At 38.9% G+C, this 16,886-nt stretch overlaps 5 protein-coding genes across 7 annotated transcripts; 3 read left to right on the top strand and 2 right to left on the bottom strand.

Moving 5' to 3' along the window:
• Nucleotides 1-269: 269 nt before the first annotated feature.
• LOC105269154 (serine protease snake) lies at nucleotides 270-1,978 on the top strand. Of its 2 annotated transcripts, none has more exons than XM_011309190.1 (4): nucleotides 270-621; nucleotides 788-1,037; nucleotides 1,196-1,446; nucleotides 1,541-1,978. In XM_011309190.1, exons 1-4 carry the CDS (start codon nucleotides 429-431, stop codon nucleotides 1,870-1,872), a joined length of 1,026 nt encoding a protein of 341 aa, XP_011307492.1. In that variant the 5' UTR covers nucleotides 270-428; the 3' UTR covers nucleotides 1,873-1,978. The 2 variants fall into 2 exon arrangements, with proteins under 2 accessions (XP_011307492.1, XP_011307493.1); XM_011309191.1 differs by having other exon boundaries at nucleotides 530-621; nucleotides 882-1,037.
• Nucleotides 1,979-2,102: 124 nt separating this feature from the next.
• LOC105269152 (uncharacterized) lies at nucleotides 2,103-5,292 on the top strand. Of its 2 annotated transcripts, XM_011309188.1 has the most exons (7): nucleotides 2,103-2,324; nucleotides 2,388-2,439; nucleotides 2,873-3,597; nucleotides 3,684-3,806; nucleotides 3,941-4,102; nucleotides 4,157-4,321; nucleotides 4,488-5,292. In XM_011309188.1, the coding sequence occupies exons 2-7, from the start codon at nucleotides 2,394-2,396 to the stop codon at nucleotides 4,764-4,766; spliced, it is 1,500 nt and encodes a 499-aa protein (XP_011307490.1). In that variant the 5' UTR covers nucleotides 2,103-2,324; nucleotides 2,388-2,393; the 3' UTR covers nucleotides 4,767-5,292. The 2 variants fall into 2 exon arrangements, with proteins under 2 accessions (XP_011307490.1, XP_011307489.1); XM_011309187.1 differs by having other exon boundaries at nucleotides 2,103-2,439.
• Nucleotides 4,786-7,709, bottom strand: Ifrd1 (Interferon-related developmental regulator 1). The gene is made up of 3 exons (XM_011309189.1): nucleotides 7,380-7,709; nucleotides 5,780-6,762; nucleotides 4,786-5,620 (listed from the first exon to the last, which is right to left on the bottom strand). The coding sequence occupies exons 1-3, from the start codon at nucleotides 7,414-7,416 to the stop codon at nucleotides 5,321-5,323; spliced, it is 1,320 nt and encodes a 439-aa protein (XP_011307491.1). The 5' UTR covers nucleotides 7,417-7,709; the 3' UTR covers nucleotides 4,786-5,320.
• A 147-nt stretch (nucleotides 7,710-7,856) lies between these two features.
• Nucleotides 7,857-10,296, top strand: LOC105269151 (Pumilio and CPL domain-containing protein penguin). The gene is made up of 2 exons (XM_011309185.1): nucleotides 7,857-8,332; nucleotides 8,412-10,296. Exon 2 carries the CDS (start codon nucleotides 8,429-8,431, stop codon nucleotides 10,241-10,243), a length of 1,815 nt encoding a protein of 604 aa, XP_011307487.1. The 5' UTR covers nucleotides 7,857-8,332; nucleotides 8,412-8,428; the 3' UTR covers nucleotides 10,244-10,296.
• A 105-nt stretch (nucleotides 10,297-10,401) lies between these two features.
• LOC105269150 (proteasome-associated protein ECM29 homolog) lies at nucleotides 10,402-16,558 on the bottom strand. The gene is made up of 2 exons (XM_011309184.1): nucleotides 16,461-16,558; nucleotides 10,402-16,137 (listed from the first exon to the last, which is right to left on the bottom strand). The coding sequence occupies exons 1-2, from the start codon at nucleotides 16,483-16,485 to the stop codon at nucleotides 10,673-10,675; spliced, it is 5,490 nt and encodes a 1,829-aa protein (XP_011307486.1). The 5' UTR covers nucleotides 16,486-16,558; the 3' UTR covers nucleotides 10,402-10,672.
• Between the last annotated feature and the right edge of the window lie 328 nt (nucleotides 16,559-16,886).

The following is a 16,886-nucleotide window of genomic DNA, read 5'->3' as shown; positions in this document are numbered from 1 at the left end:
TAAATTTCAGTTAAACAAATGAAAAACAAAAAGCATTCGTACAGCAGAAAATAAAATTCACCCCCTCGACTTGATGGACACCCCAGCATTGCAATAAAAACTTGGTTAATAAAAAAAAACACCCCAGCATAGCGTGTGGCGCCCTCCCTCTCTTGGGGTGCAGTCTACGATGCCGCTGGGGTCACTCAACCCCCAGAACTGAGCCTCTACTTTAAAATATTATCAGCTGATCTGATATATACTATATGGTATATATATGCCATATATAGTATATGTATGTATATCATTAACGCCGGTTTTTATGAACCAATGCCACAAATATTTTCATTCCTTACTAATTTTGCATAGTTTTTCATTCAGGAATAAAATCATTATGATAATTTTTTCATTGATGATAATTCGATAATATAGTATTGAGTCAATTTAATATGATGGGTTATAGTACTTGGGTAGTAATTGTTTTTTTGTTTACAAGCATTACTCACAGCTATTCTGTAGGGTCTAATATATTACAATCCTCGCGTTTTATACAACGAAGGAATAATTCTAATGGAATAAACAACGAGGACAATTGGAGCTCTAAAAAATCCGAATCCTCAAATGAGAGAATAAGTGAAAAAAGTGAGTTCTTCAAGGTGTTTTTTTTTTCTAATTTCGACCCTTTATTCTTATCAAGGCAATTTAATTCAGGCAATTACAATTATTTAGAGGGTTAACATGAAAAAACTATGTAACAATTTAATGATAGCATGTCAATTATGAATTCTGTTCATATTTTTGGACGAAGAATGCAGAGAATACCAATATGAGCACTCCCATTCAAAACTATTGGGTACTGACGACATTCCGAAGTCCGAGTGTTCTCTATCGATTGATTCCAGAATATCTGGTGGTCGGGGTGTCCTAGGGGAAGACTTTCCTCATATGGTTGCACTCGGATGGTTCGAGAAGCACTTGAAGTTCATACATCGATGTGGAGGCAGTCTAATATCTGAGAAATGGATTCTGACAGCTGCACACTGCACCGACAATTTTTTGTGAGAATCCTAATTATATTATTTAAATGTCTCACCTCATCCTGACTCCTCCCTCCATTTTTCCGCAGGTTTATTTGACTCATTATCGCGACTCACATTCAATGAATTCAATGAATTTCACTATTGGCAGTTATCGATTTAATTATTGACGTATTTAGGAAAAAAAGAGGAGTTGCACGTTTGGGAATCAGCAGATTGAGTGCCATCAGATCAGGAGTAATTATTGGAGTTGTAAAAATCATTCGGCATCCGAACTACAAACACCCAAGACTGTACGGAGATATTGCTCTAATGGAACTTGCAAGAGGAGTTAAATTATCTGATAAAATAAAACCCGCATGTCTGTATTCGAGTTTGGGAGTTCTACCCGAGGTAGTGTCAGCAACTGGATGGGGATCCCTGGAATTTGGTAATAAAAAATTGTTCAATTAATTTATTCATTAAATTGCATTGACTGGTTCCATTGCGACTCTTACATCGATGAAAATTACAATTGATTTCAGGAAACGAACAAGTTCAGGATAATTTACGAATGGTGAAACTGAAGACCATCGACACATTAACCTGTGCATTAGCTTATAATCAAACAATAGCAATTCCTCATGGAATTGTTCCTAGCATGTTATGTGCAGGTGATCCTCAGGGTGGATGGAAAGGAGACACATGTAGGGGAGACTCTGGAGGTCCACTGCAAATTTTTAATGCAAAAAATTGTGCACATGTCATCGTGGGAATTACCAGTTTCGGTAAACTATGTGGTACACCAGAATTCCCAGGTGTTTATACACGAGTCGCTTATTATCTTGATTGGATCGAATCGATCGTGTGGCCTTGATCATATTTTTAATAAACATCTCTTGATGTTGTTTTATATTAAACATGTCTGTATTATATTTTTTTAATAAAAAAACACGAGGAATTTCACTCAAACACGAAAAATCAACGGATATCATGGAAATTCACTGATCCTATCAATTCATTTTGTTTATATTTATTTGATTGGTATCAATTCTTATCATAGGAATATCTTATTTGTAAATTGAATTTTCGTTTAATATTTACTTTGGGAAACCGCAGGCTTCGTTATGTTGGCAGCTTTTATTTCAGAAGTAGAATTAGAAAAACCGAGTCGTCTTTTTCTATTTATGTCAGTATACATACATAATATACGTGAAAAGGTCAAAAATAAACCGGGGATAGTTCAATCGGCGTGCGGTTTTTCACGTTAAATCCCCGTGAAAATTCTACGAAGAAAATTGGAAAATTGCAAAACCCCAGTCCTTTAAGGTATTCGTGAATTTATAAATAGAAACAATACGAAATAATATATCCTATAATTATTATGAGCAGAGAAGAATGGGAATGAATAAGGGAGGCTGGAAATTTGACGAGCAAGAGAAAGGTGAGAGTTTTGATTATTTCTTTTGCTCTCCAAAAAATGTTTGAAAATCTAAAATTATCCAGATATAAACAGAATATTCAAGAACGTCAGATGATTTTGGTTAAGAAATCCCCGGCGAAATAAAAAAATCTGCAGATGATTGAAAATATTATAAAGTATAAAAGAGAAACTATTGATTATGAAATAGTAAAATAAAATAAGAGAAAATAAAATAAAATGAATATTGCAGTGTTTTATTTTTACTTTTCACTACTCATCAGATTATTTAATTAATGAATATCTTGGGAAATGGGAAGAACTAGAATTCAACGGTTTGTGGCAGTTGGGATGAAGTAGAAAATACTGAATATTCTCAGAAATAATTATTACCTGGAGATCACACCCTTGAGATTAAAACGATTTAAAAATCAAATTCCTGCCGATGATTTTCCAGCTCTTTACATCGATATCGACGAAGATGATGGTACAACCGGAGAAAAAGTGTACAGTGCATGGGACCAAGTGCCAGATATAATATTAGAGGAGATATTTTCATATTTAACAACTCGAGAGCGTTATTATGCGTCATTGGTCTGCAGAAGCTGGTACAGAGCCTTCAAATTGCCCAACGTATGGTCGAGATTTACGCTGGAAGACATGACTCTCACCAGAGGTAAATATAATTACTACAGCGGATGGCAGTACGTTCTGGATCACATCAGGACATCAACATGCCTCAACAAAGTTGGAAGGAACTTTCGATCACTGACATTCGAGCCAATGTACAATTTCTACAATCTCTACGAGTTCATGAACATGATATCCTGGTACATCGAGAATCAGAGCTCGAATGATCCAGTGGTGTGTGGCGTTGGCACCCAGATTCGACACTTGAAATTCACATTTCCCTGCAACATGGCCAACAGCAGTGATCCTGAGCAAATAAAAATATTTGGAACTGGGGGAAAGCTCCTCGAAGCTGTCAAGAGACTTGCCCAGAATTTGAAGTGCCTCAGATATCTCGAGTTCATTGATTTGATGCTGGATAGCAGAGAGGCTCTGTATTTTCTCGATGAAATATGCGCCAATTGCACTGAAACTCTCAGGAAACTCGTGCTCATCAATGTCACTAAGTTTTACTGTCCCCTTTTGCATGTCGGAGTTTTCATCAATCTAGAGGTAAAATCCACCCACAGTGTGAATTATTATTTAATTCACCGTAAAATACGGTGTCTTGGAATAAATGTCTCAATTGTTCGTCTCAGGTTTTAGTCGTCAGCCCTCAGAATCTGGATGAGGATGTCCTGGAGTTGATTGGTCACACGAAATTGGAGCACTTGCATATTTTACAAAATCAATATAGTCCAGTGAATTCTGTGATTAAATTGGTAATCTCACATTGTCTATATTTGCATTAGAACAATGATTCATTAATATTTAAAAAGAGTAACTAATACAATTTTCTTCCGAACTCCAGAGGCAGCAGAATATCTGTCAATTATCAATTATTATTGCGTTTCAGCCTAGGAATGCAGCGTGGATTAAAATCAGAAAGAACAATCCAAAGTTGCAAGTTCATATTGAAGTTGAAAGTAAAAAGCCAGAGATGACATTGCCCTTGGAATTTCCAGAGCACAGTTCGATACCTTGTCACAGTATCATCATCAGGAATCCAGTGGTCCAAGTAAGTGATGAAAAAATATCAGTGTAGATTATAAAATGAAAAACCATATTCCAGCTGGCGAAGGAGACCATAATGGCTCAAGCCATTAATTTTCGGTCAACACTAAAGACTTATGCAGTGCAGGGATTATCCAAGTATTACCTGTCCCGAAAGTTTTCACATCGAATGGATTCATATCTCGTTCAACTCTGCAGAAGCTGTCCACATATAAACACTCTGGTAACTAAAATTACCGTTTAACAATTAAATTTGTACATCTCGTGTCTGATATTCCAGGGGATGTTAAAGATTTTAATTGTGGTAAAATTGTACTTGAATCCCTATAGGAATTAGTTAATTCCCATTGCATCAATTTTTTTCTATTTTACTCCTGAACCTGATGCAGATGATTCGAGACAAGATATCAACAGCGACGATCCTGGAAATAGCCTCAGTGGCGAAATCCCTGAAATATTTATATGTACGTCGAAATGTCGTTTTGAAAAAGTGCGATAAAGATTGGTTGATGTATGGGAATTGGTCGGAGGAGCATGAGAATTGGGTAAAATTAAATAGTCATGACTACGAGGATACGGAACGTGAGGTATCGAAGATCTTAGGATACAGATGGCACATGCTCTCCGAGAAGGAATTTGCCAGTCAGACTATTAATTTACACTCCTAACGACGAGGTAATATGCCACTCCTTGATTATTATTTTATTACAGTTAATTATCATATTTAAATTACATCAATTACGAAATGTAATCAAGTTTTTAATTTTTAATATTCCCAGAAAATAAATACCAATATTTAAAATTCAACAGCAAAGCTACGTATCTAGTGTAAAACGTTACAGTAAGTTAACCTATCAAATCATTTCTACGTCGTCGATATCAGAATATACTATAATTCAATGAACTGTTCCTTGTTTATCAATATTAATCGACAATTATCGTGTTACATCGTACAAATAAATATTCCATTCGACTGAAAAAATAGGCAATCGGTCATGATAATTGAAGTGAAAATTTATCGACGAAAATACATATTATTTACACTTGAACTATTTTGCGACCAGCGAAAAATATTTGACAATTTTTTTAGCCAATACAAATAGTTTTGTCGTGCAATTATTGTAACATAGATTTTTTTTTCTCATTGATAATCAAATAAATTGTGTGATGAGTGAATAGTGGGCTAAGAAAAGACAAAATAATATTGAGGAAAGAGACCTAATTATTGTGCCATAGCTGCCGAACGTTTGTCACGATTTTTATTACGTTGAATGGTACGTGCTTTAAATGCAGCAGCATTCATCAGAGTTCTCTCACGTTTTGTTGATTTGTGGGATGACATTGGAACTGCTCGGTTACCCAGATGAAATATCTCGCGGAGAAGTAAATTTTCGGCCAAATGGATGTTTATACCAGGTCCTAGGAGACGACAGCATGCGTTGTATTGAATTCTGGAGCACCAGCCCTCGAGATAAAGTGTCTCCTGTGCAAATCTTATTTGCATTTCGGGTGTTATGTCCTCCTGGAACATAAAAATGATCAAATATTAATGCCCCAGTTATCAAACAGATCCAACAAATCCAAATCGTTACCCCTGCATTTTTTTTAATCATTAAAAAATTAATGAATAGCATTGGAATTGGAAGTGGGAAATAATTGAAAAATACGAAGTGAAAAATACCTCGATGTAACGAAGAATATCCCTGAAGCTGGCTCTCTGCTGTTTCCTGTCTTTTTTAGCCCTGTATTTATTAGAATCAGTCGCAAGTTCTTTGAGTACATCCACCAAATCAAGTGCCCAATCCTGTTCGTAGTCATCAGAAAAATCTCGTCCCAATTCGAAGAGGACAGCCAGTGCCTCACCAGCTGACATTCTGACATCGAGATGAGGTGACTCAAGCAATTGTCTCAATCGATCAAACGACGGCATGAAATTATTGGATTTACTGCTTGCCAAAAAATTGTAAATGTCCGAAGGTGTCATGACAGTCAAGAGAAGAGTCCAGGCAGACAGGGCAGCGGCATGTAGACTTGCGAGATCAGGTGAAACTGTAGCTATCGCTCCGTTTCCTTTTAGGTATGACCCAGCAAAGATTGATGACAGCAGATGGACAATTTCTACAGTATCACTGGCGTCATTACCGGAAAAAAATTGATTCATACTCAGGGCCCAGCAACACTCAGCTCTGGCTTGAGTCGAGGCAGTGTTATCATTGGCAATGAACATAAGAGTTGATTTGAGGTCTCTACAAACGGCCTCGGCACTTTCGAAGGCCCCAAGTTGTACACACAAAAGTGTTCCCAATCTGGCAGCTGTCGATCTCTCATCTCCTCTTCCTTTCTTCAAGCCTCTCTCAATGCAATCAGTGATGGTCATTTTTCTGTCCTCAACAAAATCCGGTACATATTTCAGGGCAAATATCTTCTCAATCCCGACAAAACACGAGACTCTCCCTTTGGCGCTCTTCTGGGAGAGGCCATCGATCGCTTCCTTCAGCTTCTCCTCGAAAACCTCTTGCTGGCTGAGCTCATCAATCTCGTTGTCATTAACGTCATCAGCTAGTAAACTCCTGTTGTCTGATTGACCGCTTGTGATACTCGCGGTATCGTTATTACTTGACTCATCATCGGATGTCACTTCGGTGCGTTTGCCGTGAGTGTGACCTGAAAATAAAAAAAAAAAAATTCGATTTTCGAAAACTCCGAATTTTTATAATTCTCCCTGTCCCATTTTCTCATACATTTTATAAATATGCGAAAATAAAAATTCAATCGATGGGTATTCTTCCATTATCCTAAAAAATGTACTAATTTATCATAGATAAGAGATAATAAATGACAGATTACGATGAATAAATGAAAAATTAAAAGGATCGAATGGAGTTGGAAAAATGGCTACTACCAGTGGATGACGTTCAATTACGAAATGATTTTCGGGACAGATGGTCGAAAAATTACGGAAGAAAAATTACAAGCGAATCTATTTGAAGGAATTAATGGAGGTGGATTTCTCGGATTCGATGCCAATGATAAGCATGATGTGATTGTTGTGTTATATTGTGCAATGCTGGGTTGAGAAAAGTATTGACCATGAGACGATGGGATGGGGCGGCGTGGGGGCATGCCATGCCCATAAAACGTGCACCAACATGGTCACCACGTGCCCAATTCATTAAATTCCTCTATCCTATCAGCACTAATACCATTATTCAATTACCAACGCACCCAATCTGTTGGGGAAAGAAAAAAAAAAATTCACCAATATTTATATAACAACTTACCCGCCTTGTTACCCTTTCTCCCACCTTTGCCTGGCATTTTGTTTCACTCTATTGCACAATCTTATGTGTACACCTCCCTTTCCTCAATTTTATTATATTTTATTGAACTAAAAACTTTATTCCACAATCAAGAATGTAAATGTCTTGTGTTGTGTAATTTATTTCGTATATTGAATCCACTGCACTGGTTTTGAGATATTTTAATGGAATTTAAACTCATTAGCATGTTGTGGATTGAAGGTATTTGATTTTTCTTGGGGTTTTTATTTAAAAGGCATACACCGATCCGAGAAGAGCCAACAGTAGGCTTTCTCGTAAAAGTGATACTGAATTTTCTGGTACAGTCACAAGATTGCAGTCCCTTCTTGTCAACTGCCAGATCCCCACCGCTCGATTTTCATCTGTTCCTGGGATTTCTATTGGTCATCACCTGTATTCTGCATCAGAGAAGAAATCCCACCACCGAAGTCTACCGAATAATCACGAAATCGTGTTCTTCTCCAGTGTCGATAGTCGATAGGAGTATCGATATCTTCCGACCAGAATCAATACTCTTGAACACAAAAATAATTAGCGGAAAATTTGTGCGATTCAAATAATCAAATAACGATTGATTCAAGGGCTATACCGTTTTTACATATTATCAGCACCGATTTTGATCAATTCTGCAATTGTCATTTGGAATTTGGTATCGAGACACTACTAATCGAGACAACAAAATATTCGAGAGATTTATTTAATCTATTTCTCTGCGCCGACGGAATTGCGCAGACACGCTGGGTACACGTTGTTTTTCACACAGGCTTTTTAAATAAATCATTTATTTGTTCATTAATTCGGTGAACTGTTGGTGGTAACGGGAGATTAATTGTGAAACGTCGAGTTCAGAGAATTGCAGGGTCGGATAGAACATCAGAAGGTGTAGCGATCGTTATTTTAAATTGAATTTTAAGGTTAGTGGGAGGTATTTTTTACTAGGTGCTAGATTCAAAAAGATATGTATGATTTCAATTTAATTTCTGACTTCTCTAGGCACAGACAAGACAACAATGAAGAAACGGAGTAAATCAGTTGAAGTGAAAGAAGAACCTGTAATTAAGAAATTTAAAAAATCTGTTGAAGAGCCTTCAAAAATCAAGAACAAACTTTCTCAGAAATCGAAATCGAAGTTCGAGAAATCCACAGGTCAAAAAAAACCATTCAACTCCAAAGACAATCACAACAATCAACAATCCACAGAGAAACCAGACTGGAAGGCCGTTAAAGAGGAGAAAAAACAGTTAAAGGAGAAACGTAAAATAAAACGACTGGAAAACGGTTACGACGTGGCTCAAAATGCCAAAAAATTGGGAGAGAGATTGAGGCAATCAAATTGTCCAGAAAAAGAGCGAGAGGATTTAATAAAAAAATTATTCGAACTCTTGAAGGGAAATTTGAAACGATTCATCTTCACGCATGACATCGCGAGGATAATCCAGTGGCTGATAAAATTTTGTACTCCAGAAATGCGACAATCAATTGCAGAAGAATTGACTCCCGAGTTCAAGAACATGTGGATGTCGAAGTATGCAGTGAATTGTATGAAGAAACTGCTGAAATATGGATCTCCACAGATCAGGGAAACCGTGATGGCATCGAGTCAAGGTCGTGTTGTGAATATCGTGTCCCACAGTGTCTCAGCTGCAGTTTTCAATAATGCATTCAACACCTGGACTTCAGAAGCAACAAAAAATCAGTTAAAACAAGAATTTTACGGAGATATCTACAAAAAATCCAAGGACAAAAAACTGAAGTGTTTGACCGACGTTTTCGAGACCGCGACTGATATGAAATCCGCAACTCTTTCGGCAGTAAAAATTAATCTAGTTCGAATCTTGAATAAGAAAATAATTGACAATTCTATTGTCCTTACGGTTTTATTAGAATTTTTATCTGTTTGTTCTGTCGAGGATAGAACTGAATTAATAGTGATGCTGAGAGATTCTATTTTCGAATTATCAAAGACTAGAGAAGGTTCGAAAATAGCGATGATTTGCATCTGGCATGGAACAACGAAGGACAGAAAATTCGCTCTCAAATCGATGAAAGATCACGTTAAAGACATGGCAATATCCGAACACGGACACGTTATTCTTCTCTCGATATTTGATTCGGTGGATGATACAGTTTTGTTGAAGAAAATTTTGATTTCTGAGTTGATTGTCGATCTCAAAGACATCGCGTCGAGTGAATTTGGGAAGAAAGTTATTCTATATCTCGTAGCACGACGGGACACTCATCATTTCCATCCACAGTTGATCGATCAGCTCAAAGAGGGAGACGGAAATGCCATCAGTAAGAAACCTCAGGAAATCCGAGAAAAGGAGCTGCATGAGGTCGTCAATGATCCATTCCTCGAATCCATCGCTGGCGATTGTGTCTTCTGGCTGGCAAATGGCTCCATCGCTATGGTAACATTGGCAATATTAAAAGCTGGCCATGGAGAAAAACTTGTGGCAGCGTATGAGGCAATTTCAGATTTTTTGACATCTCCTAAAATACAATTGAAGGACGGAGAGATGGAATATTCTCCTGTGGAGCATCCAGGATTACACATGATGCTGAAAAAATTAATTCAGGCAGACAAGCATCTCGTAGAGCACCAGAAATCCACATTCGGAGAACATTTGGTGAAAAAATTCGACGATGAGACGATCACACAGTGGATTGAGTACAATCGAGCTTGTTTTATCATAATTTTTCTGCTTGAAAATGAAGCTGAAAATGTTGTGAGTGATTTGAAGTCCAGACTCACGAGATTATTAGGGATTATTAAGAATAAAAAAACACCAGGTGCTTCGATATTGGTGAAAAAAATCAAATGATATTCATGCATGTCAAACTGATTATTTTTCAATCGTCTCTTTTGTATGAATATTTAAATATACATGCTCCACCTTATTCATTATTTCTTAACTAATTTCTTACTCACAATTTTCCCGCGAATAGGAATTCTGAATTAATAACATTTTGGGATTGAAAATACGTTCAATGATATTTTTAATTGAATGCATGTATAGAGTACAGTATATATGTGATAATGATACGTTGAATAATTTCACGAATTCGTCCGAATTATTCAGAATTCAGTGGCAAGTGGTAAACTAGGATAAGTAGATTTTTTTCGACGCCAAGTTTTTAAACGATGACCGGCTTTTAAAAAAATGTCCTCGTCCTATTTTACCACTTCGCAACAGAATTATTACTTATTTGGAATCCTCACCTTTGTTATTAAAAAATTAACGATCTCTGCTTCATTCTATCTGCAGTATTGATTTAATATCAGCCACTCTTGTTCTCATTTCCGGTTGTTTGTCCCGAGAGAAATCATGCAATAATTCAGAGAATAATTTTTTGATCTTTTCCAATTGCTCTGAATTATTTTGATCGATCAGTTTTTTCGACAAAATGAGGATGACGTCGAGTGCCTTCTTACGAATATTCGTGTACGTCGATATTCCTACCGCCCCCTTCAGTATTTGATGGAGTGTCTCACAGATTTGATGTAATTTTTGTTTATCATTCTCAGTTAATTCCTCAGTAGTTAATTTTAGAATCACTAGTTTCTCGACGAAGAGAGTTAAAGTCGTCATGATGGCAACCTGAGTGGGCCTCGTGCTATTCACCAATGTCTCGTGACAGTGGGTGACAAACTGGAGGCAATATTCATCTTGAGTCGATTTATGTTCGATTGAAGAAGGCCAGGCTTTCCCAAGAGCTTTGTAAACAGTCTCTTGGAGTTTCATTTGATCCTCTCGTCTCTTAGAACTCTCTTCAGTGGTGTAATTGTCACTGTCATCATCATCATTCTTCTTGGCCATCTTGATCAGGATATCCTGGGCAATATCGTAAAGCTGAGTAAACCGATCTACCTCCAGTTCATGGAGAACGTCAGCAAAAGCTTCGAGTGCATGACGACGGTACTCGATATTTGCTTTACAGCTCTCCTTGTGAAGGGCCTCAGTGATAGCCATCGTCAGTTCTGGATTTTTACTCAATGACTCTTTACTGTTGCAAGCGAGAGTAGCCAACGCCTGGACCAATGTCTCCTTTCCATTCCACGTTCTTCCCTGGAGACCATTGATCAGAACCATCAGCAGACCATTCCTGGAATTATCGTCCATACTGGATCCTATTTTAGTAGCAACTGTCGAGACAGCATTCGCTGCTTGGGCTTTGATGGTCCAAGAAGCTGATTCCAGGGCTGAGCTCAATTTACTTGTTATCAATTCCAAATTCTGCTGAATGGCTGATTCTGTCCCATGGGCTATATCACCCCAGAGCTCTGTCCACAGTTCAATGGTGTTCTCATTCCCTGGTACTTTGACAGCATGCATTGCGAAGAATACAAGAGGCATTATGATATCTGAGAATTTTTTGAGAACCTCATGATTGTGATTATTTATCGATTGGAATGTCTGGCCAATTGCCAACCTGTAAGAATCATCTTCCTTCTCCATGTACCAAGTGTTGAGAGTATTGAATAATTTTTCTAGACTTGAATCTTTAGCGGAACCCACAACATGTCCAATTGTCACTGCATTCGTCTTCTTAACAGCTGCATTTCGGTCGAGCAAGCCATTCATGAGGGCTGTTAGGATTTTTCCAGCGTAGGGCTGCAACTCCTGTTTTGACTGAATCATCAAGAATATGAGAAAGTGAGAGACGGCAACTTTGGAACCAAGTCCAATGCTCGATCTCATCAGTTCTATAACTTTGGGCATGAGATCTTTGAGAATTTCAGCATCAATGTACAGAGTACATCTCTTCAATGCCTCAGTTGCATAATGACTCTTGGCAGCACTCGTTCGAACGCTGTCAATGGCTTCTTGCACGTCGGATTGTGCTCCATACACATTGCTCATGTACGTAAGCTTTGTATTCTCAAGATCTGTTGCAGTGAGGAGTGCTGGAATTAAATTTACCAGAGATGGTTTTAAAAGAGGACCAGCAGTGGACACCAGCTGTGCCACTGTCTGCACAGAGAGAGCTCTGACACTCGTGACAGTATCAACAATTCCAATGTTCAATAAAACTGGCAGAATAGCCTGAACAATCTGCTCTCCAGATTTTCCAGACTTCGGATCACACTGACGTAAGCACACTTTGCTGAAGAGTGTTGCTGTTTTTGTAGCTGTCTGCCTCGTACCCTCGTGAATATCATCCATCACTCGGAATAATTGTCTCCAAATTTCTGGCGCATGCTTAACGTAATCAATACGTGCATTTGATTTGAGAACATCAGCCAGTGCCTCGCAGCAGCTGATTCTCACTCGATACATGTGGTTTGTCAGATTGGGAATGATATCTTGAAGAATCTCGTCATGATACTGCTCGAGGACTTTCTGTGTCGATGGAACAATTGCGTACCAAATGCTCGTCATGCTCTGTTGAATTTTCGGAGTGGGATCAAATTGATATCTATACAATTTTGGAACAATACTGGGAAGATATTTATTCAGCTCATTCTTGGCAATACTTGCGATCGCTGAAAAACCAAAAGCCGCACCTCTCTTCGAATTCCACACAGCATTATGATTGGCTAATTGTAAAAATTTGTAGATTAAGCTCGGATTATTGAGATCGGAAGCGAGAGAACAAATTTCTTTGTATGTGGAGATGTTGCCACCTGTGGGAGATTTTCCCAATTGGCCGTCCTCGAATAATTTGGTGTCTGGTGTAACTTGAGCTACTGTTCGTCGACCCTCGCAAAATTGATTGAGGAGATTTGAGACGAGAGCATCCCTCTGGCTCACCTCACTCGTCTCATACACCAGACAAATCCCTTTCGACGCAACATCCTGGACGAGATCATTGTTCTCTGACAAAAAATCCATGAAGGCGCTCTGGATGGCTGGGAGTCTATCCAGAATATGTCTTCTTTTGGCATTTCGTCGAAGAACAGCCAACAACCAGATGCAAACAGCCTGACGGGAATTTGGATGTGGATCACTGACAGTTTTCAACAGACGATCCAACAGATACTCCAATAAACTGTCGTTGTGTGGAGTAAAGGGTATCTGATGCTCCTCTGGCAGTGTCTCCCAAGCATCACGAGCTTCAGTAGCTGCTGGGCCCTGAACAGAAAGCACCAGAGCTTCAGCAATGATAAAGTGGACAGATGAGTCCTTTGTCTCTTTCGTCAAGGCCAGGAACTGCTCTATTATGTCCTTTGCATAAGGGAAATCCTCACCGAGGCACAACAGCCCCAGACTTGTGGTTGCATTCTCTTTAACTCGATGATTCATCTTGGTATTTTTTAGAATTCCAAAGAGTGTCTCAACGATGGATTTTTTACTGAGATTATCGCCATCGTCATTCTTCAGTGGTAGTGAAAAACTCTTGGCAATATTTCCGATTCCTTGAGCTGCTGCTTCAATTAATGAAGGCGTATTGCTTTTAAGAAATTCGCAGATTGTCTTGACTCCATCGATGTATGGCTTCCATGACAAAATAGATTCTTTATCATCTGTCGCTTTCCTGAGAAATAATTTCCGCTCAAACATGAATGATAGAGCCAGCAGGGCGCCATGCTGAATTTCAAGAGTCTTGTGCTTCGTTGCTGCGATTAATTCACTTACTCGATACTCAAACTCTTCGAGATTTGACTGATGAGCCATTATAATCGCATGAATCTTTCCAGCCAATACCCGAACATCTTCCTTCGTAGATGCAAGAAGACCTTTGAGAAACTTCAGCTCTTCAGCGAATTTGTCCAGCATATCTGGAGAAAGAGAACCCACCACTTCCAAAAGAGCATTTAGGGGAACTGTATCGGAGGTCACGTGATTCAAGCAATTAATAATTTCGAGATACGCATCAATGGATTTGCTATCCGTTTGCAAAAGTTGCTTTAGATATCGACCAATCAGTGGTGTATATTCACAGGGATGACTGTCACCGGGAGTTCGTCGAGTATTCACATTCGCGCTTTTAGCTAAACAAAAACGAAGATACGAAATAATTGCACTGAAAGTAGCAACCTTGTAGGGTAACGAGTGATTGCCAACTGAAATCACTTGGTTCGAGGTGATTCTCGTGCTCATCTGGGAATTTATGTACAGAACGAGATTTGGGAATGGGGGGAGGGCAGGCTCCTCATCGCTTTTGTGCGGTTCAACAGATTCAGGGGAGGGGCCAACATTCTGTGGTGAATTTTTGTTAGCTGTTGCATAAAGTGCCTCGATAGCTTCAGAAGAAAATTCACTCTTCTCGTCGCCACATGCCAGGAGCAAAAGGTACTTGGATGGGATGTCATCAGAGGGGAAAAGTGTCGATGCATAACGAACGGCAACGTATCGCGCATAGGAGTCTTCCGATTCAATGTGATCAGTCAGTATTGAATTCATTTTCTCGATTCCCACTGTATTTTCACGGTCAAATACTAAGGCCGGCTCCATCAACACGAGGGCATCCCTGATGGTTCTCTTGAGCTCTAGGTTGTCTTTGACGTTGGCTAGAGAATGGAAGTATTTCATTACGATACTCAGGTTGGTTTTCAGAACTTTACGAGTTTTTCCGACCAGTCGAGCGATTATTGTATATGTCATTGCTTGAAGCTTGGGGTCTTCGGCGGACATTAACTTGAGTAATCCAGTGACAATGGTTGTTGATAATTGGCTGTACGTTTGATATGATGGCTGATCGATGAGATTGAGGGTGAAGTCCAGTGCCAGGTATTTCAATTTTTGATTTGTATTGTTACCGTAAAGTGAGTCGAAGATCACTTGAGTAGCTGCTGGAATAATAAATCCATTCCTGGAGACTCGGCAGAGGTATTCAAGCAACTTCAATCGAATCCTAGTGTTTGCTGGCAGTCGTTTCATTTCTGGCTTGAGATGGTTTTCCTGTACGAACGAGCTGGATCCAAGGAACACCATGTAAAGAGGCTGTGCCAGTAACGTGGAGGACCAGTCGAGAGAGCCCACCAACTTCCTCAGCTCCATGTCAGCTAGATTGGCAACACTGAATCTTGTGTCTGCTGCTGCGACAATCAGGTGAATAAGGATACCATTCCTTGGGAAGAACCCTGTTGTTATGAATTTGACAATTCCCAGTTTGACCTGTTCTAGTTCTGCAGGAAGTAGTGGAGTTTCGCCGATGGCTCGTTTGAATGAATATTCACTGAGACCTGGGGGAACGGGATATTTCGACCAGTCGATGGGCTGTCCACTCTGCTGACCATCAGTTTGACCCACTGCACCGTATGGCAGGAGTAACATATCCAGCATAAAGAGTATCAATTGCTTTGCAACATACGGTTTGTCTTCCAGACTCAGTAGTGCTGCTCGTTTATCAGCGATTATTGGGGCCTGAATGTGGCCCACGGCTGGCATAATTAAAAAAATTAAACTGTCCTGGTGAAGCAGGGGTTTACCTTTGATCGAGTTCAATACACTGGAGACGAGCTCTACCTGTTTCTTCATCTCCATACGAGGATAACCCAATTTTATGTAGATTATCGTGAAGTTTATGACGAAAGTATTCGCTGCTGGGTCTTGGTACTGGAGCAGAAGTGCCTCCACTGGAAGTTGAACTTTTGGCCGACTCTTCAGTCGTTTCGTGATGTGGATCAGCAGACCCATCACTTTTTTTCTCACATCGGCGTGGGGACTCGAGATCTTTTGCAAAACTGGAGGTAGGAATTTGCATACTGACGACTGGAGTTTATCGTCTGTGTCGGCACATCCCAAACACAAGGAGACCCTCTCCAAGAGGTCTGCAATATCACAAGTAATTACAATGACAATATGATTGTAATTTAATAAATTATTTTCACAGTGTTCAGGAAAAAGCGATGGGATGTGAGGCAAATATTTTTTGCAGTGAGATAAAAATAAACAGGTAGACACATTTGAAGTTAGCTAAGAACTTCGGCATGACATTCAACTTATGGATGAAAATAGGAAGTTTAGGGATTGCTGATTTTTTCATATTTTCTGACTCATCACTCATTTAGAGAAGATGCTACTGGACAATCAGTGCGGTTGAAACAATTAGTAAGTACTCAAAATAAATGATAATTCGTAATGTGTTACTCACTCAACTCGTCTGTTGCAGTAGCCATTTTGAAACTGCATAGATGTCAAGTCATTCTATGTAGTCACTAATATCGTCGAAAATTGAGGATAAACCCAGCGGCGGGGGTGGCGCTAGTAAAAAAATAAAACAAAAAAAGTAGAATTTATTGGAGTAAGAAAATATTTATTTCATTCACTACTGGAGTAATGAAATATTTAAAATTTTATTTAGTGTCTAATCTCATTCTAAACTCTACAATGAATTCAACAGAGTGACAAACCAATTGAAAATTTTGTTTCAATAAAATAATTTTGCAGAATTCCATTTAGTTCTTCTCTGCGACAATTATTGAAATTTCAATGAATTATTTTTATCATAATTACCGGCTTTTTCCATATCATTGGGTCGTAAAATTGGGGATCAGTAGACGGAGTAATTAGTCTTGGA

This window comes from Fopius arisanus, unplaced genomic scaffold (genome assembly GCF_000806365.1).
Source record: "Fopius arisanus strain USDA-PBARC FA_bdor unplaced genomic scaffold, ASM80636v1 scaffold00065, whole genome shotgun sequence".
NCBI lineage: Eukaryota > Metazoa > Arthropoda > Insecta > Hymenoptera > Braconidae > Fopius > Fopius arisanus.
Note: the sequence above shows the minus strand (reverse complement) of the source record. Positions and strands in the feature narration are given on the sequence as shown.

Coding starts and splice junctions, on each gene's coding strand:
- LOC105269151 (XM_011309185.1), top strand. CDS start 8,429: ATGAAGAAACGGAGTAAATCAGTTGAAGTGAAAGAAGAACCTGTAATT.
- LOC105269150 (XM_011309184.1), bottom strand. CDS start 16,485: ATGGCTACTGCAACAGACGAGTTGA. Junction 16,138..16,460: donor TACTGCAACAGACGAGTTGA/GTGAGTAACACA, acceptor GTGATATTGCAG/ACCTCTTGGAGAGGGTCTCC.
- LOC105269152 (XM_011309188.1), top strand. CDS start 2,394: ATGGGAATGAATAAGGGAGGCTGGAAATTTGACGAGCAAGAGAAAG. Junction 3,598..3,683: donor GAGTTTTCATCAATCTAGAG/GTAAAATCCACC, acceptor TGTTCGTCTCAG/GTTTTAGTCGTCAGCCCTCA. Junction 3,807..3,940: donor TGAATTCTGTGATTAAATTG/GTAATCTCACAT, acceptor ATTGCGTTTCAG/CCTAGGAATGCAGCGTGGAT.
- LOC105269154 (XM_011309190.1), top strand. CDS start 429: ATGATGGGTTATAGTACTTGGGTAGTAATTGTTTTTTTGTTTACAAGC. Junction 622..787: donor TGAGAGAATAAGTGAAAAAA/GTGAGTTCTTCA, acceptor TTTTGGACGAAG/AATGCAGAGAATACCAATAT. Junction 1,038..1,195: donor CACTGCACCGACAATTTTTT/GTGAGAATCCTA, acceptor TGACGTATTTAG/GAAAAAAAGAGGAGTTGCAC.
- Ifrd1 (XM_011309189.1), bottom strand. CDS start 7,416: ATGCCAGGCAAAGGTGGGAGAAAGGGTAACAAGGCGG. Junction 6,763..7,379: donor GAGAAAGGGTAACAAGGCGG/GTAAGTTGTTAT, acceptor TTTTATTTTCAG/GTCACACTCACGGCAAACGC. Junction 5,621..5,779: donor ATATTCTTCGTTACATCGAG/GTATTTTTCACT, acceptor TTTATGTTCCAG/GAGGACATAACACCCGAAAT.